Genomic DNA, 9,344 nt, shown 5'->3' on the forward strand with positions numbered 1-9,344 from the left:
GTATCTAACACCGCCTTCCCCAGCACACACTCACATGTTCAGGGATGCACTCATTTCTCTACATTTTCTGTAAGTGACCTCCCTGCCCCCCGCCCCTCCCTGCAAAGTGGTCTTCACAATTGAGTGAAATAAGCAGAAATATTGCACAGGATACAAGGCAGATATTTTTTTTCTTTTCTCTAAAAGGGAATGATTGTCAGATGTCAGCCTTTCTAGCTCAAGCACATGGAGAAGAGCTGCTGATGTCCACACCGCCTCAGCTAGCAAGAGCTTGTTAACAATTGTTATAAGGGTTGCATGTGGCCAGGGTGTTGAGCCTAAGGGTGTAGGACATGTCTTCGTACACCGTATTTGCTTGCTTTTCCTTTCCTTCTTGGCAGTGTTTCTTGATCTGCAAAAAACAAAACAAAAAAAAACAAACACTCAGGCAGCCATTCAGGTCTAGGGCTGGAGCAGAACCCCTGCCAAGGAGCTGGTCTCATCTCAGTGTGCAGGGAGTTACGAGCAGAGATAACAAAACAGTCCTTCTCGTAGCCCAAAGGGACTACATAGGGCAACAGGCAGAAAGGGCTGGGTTAATCCCCAAAATTCATACAGGCTCTTCCACCAGCAGCTCTTTAGAGGGCTGAAAGTATCCATGACTGCAACCGCTTTGGCCAGTTGTCTTGTAATTATTGCAAGAGGAGACATGGCTTCCTTAGGAGAGGCTCGCTGGCGTCATTGTACTGCAGTGCCTAGTAAACTCGTTAGGAGGAGGCCCAGAGCAAGGCTTTCATCCAATCCTGTTCTAAAGTTTGAAATGACTCTCCTAAATAAACATGCGGGGCATGGGAGGTGAGTGTGTGTGTCAGTCACAGCCCATTTCCAAAGAGGCTTTTCTGCACAAGCCATCTCAGGCAGCTTTATTGTCAGGATATGACAGGGACACATGCTTGTGCTACCCTCTGACACTGGGCTTCTTCATGACCCTGCAGTGTCCCTGATCTCCCCCAGAACACTGCAAGGAGGGGACATCCCTCTCGTCCATCCCAACAGGGGGCTTGTTGAGATTCCATTCTTCAGTGAGAAGAGCAACTGCAGAATGGTGGGACTTCAATGCAGTTACCACATCAAGGTCCATAGGCAAAGCTGGGGGGGGGGGGGGAGCTGGCTCATGCTTTCCTCTTCCTCTCTAAGAAATTATTATATTATAATAGAGCCTGAAAATGAGCCTGGGGCTGTACAGACATGATAGAAGTGGCAGCCCCTCCTTCAGCGATTTACAGTCTACATGTAGTCCTGACACCAGGGGATGTCAGCACACAAAGGGATGGGAGCAGTGGGGATGGAAGAACAAAGGGACAATAGAAGATGCACATGGTCAGAGACGTTTATCATATGCATGTCTTATGGCTCCACAATGTTTTATGTGCACAGCACTTTAACAGGCATGGTTGTGCTTGGGGATGACTCCTAGCTGCAGGGTCAGAAGTGCGGAAAACTTTGCGGCTGTGGCCGAATGACATACTTACATCCATGTGAGACAGAATGAGGTATCCTAGCGCAGAAACCGAGATCAAAATCATGAAGGATAGGACATAAGGCATCCAGGAAGCCACATGGCACTCTGCCTGCTCCATTTCTGTGGGTGATTTATCAGAGGAGAAGCAGAATTATGATTTCATGTGAGGAACATGTTATGTCGCTCTGCAGGGGAGAGAGTAGTGCTTTGTACTGTCTGGTACTGCAAAAATGGTTGTGGGAATTATCCTTTGTGGAACAGAGCAGGTGGTTCCATGTGTTTAAGCGGAAGCTGAAAGGGCAGAACAGAAGCAGTATATCAATAGAGAACCAGCACGAGACTGTGGGAATAAGTTGATCCAGGGGAGATGTCTATGTCATGTAGGTATTTGAAAAGAGGTAACCAGACTTCCCTGTTCTGTTGGGCAATTTTGGCGTCGGGAGCAACATCCTGGGTGAATGTTACCTGTGGGAATGACGTTATCCATCTTGCTTTTTAAGAAAATGTGGTGTCACCAAGATATAGTATAAAGGAATGTAAGGGTGACTCTGCCACAGGGAAGAACTGTTACATCACTTTCCCTTAAAACTACAGTTGAAGGTCATAGGTTTCGAACGCCTCTGTTCCTTATAAGTCCCAAGGGAGGATGTGGGACTTGAGACCCAATATTTACCCATAGTATGAGTATCTGCTGCTGTATTTGTCTTGTCCTAGTGGTGGCAAGAAATTAACTGTGGGGAGGGATAGTTCAGTGGTTTGAGCATTAGCCTGCTAAATCCAGCGTTGTGAGCTCAGCCCTTGAGGGGGGCCACTTAGGAATCTGGGGCTAAATCAGTACTTGGTCCTGCTAGTGAAGGCAGGGGGCCGAACTTGATGACATTTCAGGGTCCCTTCTAGTTCTATGAAATAGGTATATCTCCATATTTTTTTTATTTTAGCATTATTACTGACAAATAGGTGATATTTTAGCTTTGTGCAAGAGGCAAAGTTGCAGCACTGGAATCTGAGAGTCCTTGAGACAACTCCCAAAAGGGACAGATTCCTCACAAACGCTTTAGACTTAATATTTTATGTAGGCACACCTATCTGAGACGCCTCTGAATCCTTTCAGAGCTCCCCTGATTAGACAGAGCTCTGTGTACTGAGTACGTGTTGGCTTTGAAGGACTGCAAGGTCCATGATGCAGTGGTGGGCCACCTCTGGGACTGGACTGCTGCAGGGGGCAGTGGCTGGGTCTGGGCCCAGGAGACACCGTAACCGAGCCCTGTTGTTCTTGCCGGGGTTGAAGACACACAAGCAGGGTTAAGACTAAACTGCAGCTGACAACTTGTTAGCGCTGACTGAGTCCTCGCTCATGGGCTCCGTCTCCACAGCTAGGCATTGGGAGCAGAAGCTGGAAACTCAGGGCACGTCTTCACTACCCGCCGGATTGGCGGGTAGCAATCGATCTATTGGGGATCGACTTATCGCGTCTAGTGAAGACGCGATAAAAATCGATCCCTGATCGCTCTGCCGTCGACTCCAGAAATCCACCGTGGCAAGAGGCGGAAGCGGAGTCGATGGCGGAGCGGCAGCGGTCGACTTGCCGCCGTCCTCACAGCCAGATAAGTCGACCTAAAATACGCAACTTCAGATACGCTATTCACGTAGCTGAAGTTGCGTATCTTAGGTCGACTCCCCCGCCCCCCGTAGTGTAGACCTAGCCTCAGTGATGCAGCAGGTCTGAATTTGGCTTACAGACAATTGAGGAAAGAGCAAGTTACCCCTGAGCTATTGCTCTCTAATATAACAACCAGTACTGCCGGCTAATACTGTGCAACCTAAGCTGGTCACAATACACAACTGCCTCACTCCTTGGTTCACCTGGACTGCCTCTGCGGTCCTTACAAAGTGCTGGCCTGAACTCCTGCTCATTCAGCACCTGCACAAGAGAGGGCCCAGGACTATATAAGCTTAAGGCAGAGTGTGCGCTCAGGGCTGGGGTGGATCTGGGTATAATGCCACATGAGTGTTGGTTAAGTTTATGTTGCAACTTGCTGTTGAAAGTTGCAGCCATTAGCTGAGCGATGGCAGCAGCCCCTACTAACGTGGCATAGATATAACAACTTAACCTATCACAGTCTGTTGCATGTTCTAGTGTGTGTTGTTAGGATAAGTTTTAAGTAGAATTGTGTGTATTGCCATGGGAGTGTTTATTGCCATTATTTACATTTTTGTTCCTGGAGGTGACCTAGCTACGCCCACAGGTGTATATCAGGGGTTCTCAAACTGGGGGTTGGGACCCCTCAGGGGGGTTGCAAGGTTACTACATGGGGGATTGCGAGGTGTCAGCCTCCACCCCAAACCCTGCTTTTTCTCCAGCATTTATAATGGTGTTAAATATATTTTAAAGTGTTTGTAATTTATAAGGGGGGGGGGGTCACACTCAGAGGCTTGCTACGTGAAAGGGGTCACCAGTATAAAAGTTTGAAAGCCACAGGTGTATACAGTGCCTGTCCAGGTGGAGGCACTGCAAACTATAAGTATTCATAGGCGTAAGAGGACTACTACGGATGGGGGACTAGAAGATTCCCACCTAATTCTCCACCTCAGCTGGGACCCCCAGGATTCCCATTATCCTTAATGACCATAGGCACCCAGACCACAGGAGAGAGTTGCTTAGTCCCAAGTAACCTGGGAAGGAAATGGGGGTTACATTTAAATTTTAAGGCTGAAGAGCAAATTTGGGAGGGAATAACTGTGGTGTCTGGAGCTATAAAACTATGATGCCTTTGTTTCCTGTTTACATGTCAAAGAAATCTGTTCAATGCAGAAAGAGCAACCATTTCACTTTCAGACTTGCTGCAGCCTGTTACAGATGAGACACACACTGGACTCTCACATGGGGACTTTACTTTTGTTCTTTCTTGTTGTCTTCAGATCAAAAAGTTATGGTTTGTATATAGGAAAAACACAACTGTAAGAAGATTCCTTCCCTCCATAAACTCATCCTTGGCTGTGCTAATATACTGAAACACAACCATTCAGTTAATGTTCTACACTTCCTCAGCCCTTTCAACTGAAAATAAATACCCATTTGATTTACACTTAAAAAATAGAAAAACATACAAATACCTTTCACCACCAATATGGTGCCTTGGCTCGACACACAATTGGGCTCGTAATTTTCTAGAACACTCCCTCTACAGACATATAAACCAGTGTCATTTTTCTGCAACTGGTGCAGCGTTATCCTCACATCTGTCTGGAGAACGGAGATCTCGATGCGGTCTTTGTAGCGAAAGGCTATGGTACGGGTATGACCATTATTTGTGATGTATAGCACTTCCATGGCATTTACAACTTCTTTTTTCAAATACATCCCTACTAGCATCCCCTTGGTAGTAACGGAGCAGGTTATGTTGACCGACTCTCCTTCATTAACCATGAGAATAGCTGGCTCCTGTGTAACATCTGCGTGCAGAGAGGAGGAAAGGAAAACATGTTATTACCATGTGGCTGACTGGGAACTGTTTGAGACTAGAGGGAGGGTGGCCTTGCCCTAGCAAGCTCTTCCAATTACAAAACATCCCTCTGCTCCAGAGCCAAGTGTCTTTGCCATACTCTTTGTAACAGAGCGTGCTGGCCCTCCAAGGGCGGGCACCATCCACCACTGTTCACAGTTCCAGAGCTATATCAAGGGAATTCTGGGACTTGTAGTTCAGGCACTATTAGATTTGCAGGCCTGAGGGCGAGGCTTGATGGGAGACGAAGCAGGATATAAAAGGCCAAACCATTGTCTTAGTTAAAAAGAGACCTGGCGGGGACAGGGAGCGTTTGGGAGTCTGCCCACTGGGAGACCTGAAGGGGAACAGCAGTGATTTTTAGGCCCCTCCAAGCAAGAGCCTGAGGAGGGGCAATAGCTGTCTGGAACCTGTACAGCTAGGGGTGGGACTTATGAACCCCGACACAAGAAGAGGGTTATCTGCACACCCTATTGATTGGGCTCTGGAGCTTCCCAGGGAAGATCCTGTAGTCTAGGAAGGGCGAAGGACTATCTACAAGCCCAGAGGAAAGCTGTGGTATCCTGAGAAGGTGTGGGTGGATCGGGTCTCCTGTTGGGATATATTTTATACGGTGATAAACCAAGGCCCAGGAGGGGAAGCTTTGAGTTAGAACTTGAGTCATTTTGTGAGCGATTACAACAGATCCCACCCCACAGAGAGGAAACTGAGGCAGGGCTGCACCTGGAGGATAGCCGGGTAAGGTGCACCCTTACACCCTATCTAAAAGTGAGAGGTGAACAAATAAGTCTCTTTTAAAAGCCATTTTCCTTCCGCTGACCATCTTGGAAGCTTATCTCCATTGCCTTTGCTGGGTTCCTGAAACCAGCTCAGACCTCTCACTCTGGAGTGAACCTGGTCATTTGGAATCAGAATGTGTGAATGTGTATCCAGACGTATCGTGCCTTTCCCTACAAATCTGCTCATTCTCCTCACAAGACTTCCCCCCTGTCCATCAGCAGGCCCAGGCTTCCATCTTTATCTTAGTTATCTTCCAAGGGGAGATCCAGTGGCTTTCTGTCTCCCATCCAGTATCTTCAGGGGTTGCTCACTGGTCTGCTTCCCCTCCTGTTTTGTTGGGAGCTGCCACTGGGCAGGTGAGGGGCCACGGATCTGACTTTACACAAGTCCAGAGGACCTACTATTCCATGCAATGGACTGAAGTAGCAGCTGCAATGGAGGAGCTGTGATAGCTGCCCAGGGCCTTGGTCCTGTGTTGGGGTGTAGATTTCACCTCCAGGTACTCCAGCTAAATGCTTGGGTTTTATGTGCTGCCAGTGACTTTCACACCATAATAATAAAACATACAAAAGTAATCCACAGGAACTGTGTACTGCAAGATTCAGATCAGTAACGTAGATTATAAACACACACTTGGGAACACAGAGTGTGTGCTCCACTACATTTGAACAGTACTAAGTACCCTGATGGCATTCAGAAAACAATAAAAAATAAAAAAAATCAGTATTTCCCTAGTTTGTTTATGAGAAGGTCATGCAAGACAGTATCAAAAGCCTTACTAAAGTCAAGATATACCACATCAACCACTTCCCACCCCGCCCCCCCATTCACAAGGCTTATTACCCTGTCAAAGAAAGCTATCAGGCTGGTTTGACACAATTTGTTCTTGACAAATCCATGCTGACTGTTATTTATCACCTTATCTTCTAGGTGTTTGCAAATTGATTGCTAACTTATTTGCTCCATTATCTTTCCGGGTACAGAAGTTAAGCTGACTGGTATGTAATTCCCCAGTGTGACAAAGTTCTGTCCTTTACTCCGTGGGTCTTGCATTTCCTGACAGATTTTGCTAGCCTCAGAGGCTCACTGTGACCCTCCACGTAGCCCTTCTCTCTCTAGAGACAAGGGTCACAGTCTACTGAGCCATTTTCATCATAAACCAGCAAGGGAGGTGAGGAGAAACAACCCTCCCTCACACAGTCTCTGTTGTCCCCCAGTATCAGTGATTAATCAGGGAAGGGAGGGGGGAGCCCAGACCCACCTTCTACTCCAGGCTCCAGCCCAGGGACCCTAAAATTAGCAGCTATGGAAGCTGACTTTTTGGAAATAGGACATGTACAATTCCCTGGGCCACTTCCCCACAGCAGCCCCCCACTCAATATCTTCTTCACAATTACCTCAGGGCCTCCTTCCTTGCACCTGATATGGATTCATCCTACTTCGTTCCTCCAACAGCACATCTCCCTCCTATAGCTCCTGGCACCCACACCTCACTGACTAACTGGGAGGCTTTTAACTAGTTCCAGCCAGTCCTTGATTGGCTTCAGGTGTCCCAATCAATCTAGCTATCTCCACTGCCTTCTAGGAGGATCTTAATTGGCCCCAGGTGTCTTGATTAACCTGGAGCAACTGCCATTTGGTTACCATGGTACCAGGGATTTGTTTAGCCTGGGGCTAACATACCTGTTTCTCACTACTTTACTGTAGCCATCTGGCCTTGCCCCATCACACCGGGTTGTCCTTATTTCCCTGTTTATAGATGGGCACTATATTTGCCCTTTTCCAGTCTTCTGGAATGTCTCCCATCTTCCATGACTTTTCAAAGATAATTGCTAATGGCTCAGATATCTCTTCAGTCAGCTCCTTGCGTATTCTAGGATGCATTTCATCATTAAGCAAAGTGGCCCAAATTCTAATCAGAACACCACCAGTGGAAATCTATATTCTGCACTTGTGGATGACACTCCTCAACCCATACCAATGGTTTCATTATTTCCATAATACAAATATGTTTCAAAGGCGAAAGTTGAGGGGGAACTACAAAGATACAAGCAAAATAAGTGGGCACTGACAAAATGTGTGTGCTACAAAGTTCTTATACTATAGCCACTTGATTGGACTGATTTGCAGCATTCATTCTTTGGCTCCAATGTATGTGGGTGACTGAGTTATCCCAAACTCTCAGTAAGAAATACTTCATCTCGCAGCACCCCCACACTATCACATATTCCCTCTTTATGCACAGACAGAGGTACTGCAGGGGAAGAAAAGCAACTGAACTTAAAGTAATAAATCATTTGTACAAAAATTATTTTTAGTTGTATGAGTCCTACTGTAACAAATGGTCTGAAGAGTTAAAAAGGTTCCAAGAAATCTCTGTTAGACATTGTTGGGGTTTTATCCTTGCGGTTGCTGGCTGAAATATATCACCTGAAGTGTATTTTCTTTTGTCTAAAAAATACTATGACACACAAAACAATCCTACGATAGTTGAAATGGGCCGGGAAATACCAAATTCAGTCTCAGAAAATTTCAGAAAACTTCTGAAACTTTTGTTTCCTTTTAAACCAACCCACCTCTCCCCAGTCAGCGGTTGATAATAACATCTGTTAACACCCAGAGAGTACATTTGCAGGTAATAACAATGTTATGAAATCCTTCTCCAAGCAAGTTTGGTAAAGAACATCATGACCTTGCTTTCCATAACATAAAGGCCTTGCAAAAATGTATGTGCAATACCACAATTGCAGGCACCAACTAGGTGTGTGTGCAAATAAATAACAAGGTAGGCTAGGGTTTCTTAGCACCTATATATACACCGTGGAGACCTGGTGGAATTTTGTTGACAATAAGTTTTCTGTAAGAGTGATGAAAATGGTGTGGCTCTATCTACGCTTGTAGCCAAATCATCTTCAATACTAGTTGAAAGGAATCCTAGGGGACCCATTGTTACTCCCCAACAATTGTGAACAGCAGGTCACTTGCCCAGATTAGAAGGACCCCAAGCCAAATTTGGATTTAACAGACTGAGCCATTGGAGCTACGATATTCCAAAACAAAGTTAAAGCTTGAATCTTCACTACATACCTTTCTGGGCTGGGGTACCCTGGAAAAGCAGGAAGAGCAAAAACGCAGCTGGAAGAGCAGGTGTCCAGGGCATTTTCACAAACCTTTGGAGCTAGATTTCTGTGCTACTGTGTAAAATCCTACCCAACGTCAAGTGAAGAAAGGCAGAGTTTGATGAGCTGTTTCTCCTGTGACGCTAAGCCAGTGCCGCTGGCTGTTAACCACATCACTAACAAATAGAGTAGCATCAACACCACTGCCTGAGATAGTTTTGAAAAAGTGCTGGCTGGGGGGAAGAAACCCCAAGCCATCGGTGTTTGTAGGGCTCAGTTTGGCCATGCACTGAGCTCTCTTGACTCCCACTGAAATTAGCTAGAGCACAGGTCCCCCACACTGCACAGGAGTGCTCAGAGCCAGGCAGGTTTGTGCCATTGGAGGGCCACGCTCCACCTTGCTGGAATAGGTGAGGCTCCACTAACTTCAGTGGGTTTGCA

At 46.4% G+C, this 9,344-nt stretch overlaps 1 protein-coding gene across 1 annotated transcript; it reads right to left on the bottom strand.

The window, feature by feature from the left end:
* Positions 1-274: 274 nt before the first annotated feature.
* CD7 (CD7 molecule) lies at positions 275-8,944 on the bottom strand. Its single transcript, XM_026654397.1, has 4 exons — positions 8,872-8,944; positions 4,616-4,954; positions 1,512-1,621; positions 275-391 (listed from the first exon to the last, which is right to left on the bottom strand). The coding sequence occupies exons 1-4, from the start codon at positions 8,942-8,944 to the stop codon at positions 275-277; spliced, it is 639 nt and encodes a 212-aa protein (XP_026510182.1).
* Positions 8,945-9,344: the final 400 nt, after the last annotated feature.

Source organism: Terrapene carolina, unplaced genomic scaffold (assembly GCF_002925995.2).
Source record: "Terrapene carolina triunguis isolate 2854851 unplaced genomic scaffold, T_m_triunguis-2.0 Scaffold192, whole genome shotgun sequence".
NCBI classification, from domain to species: Eukaryota; Metazoa; Chordata; order Testudines; family Emydidae; genus Terrapene; species Terrapene triunguis.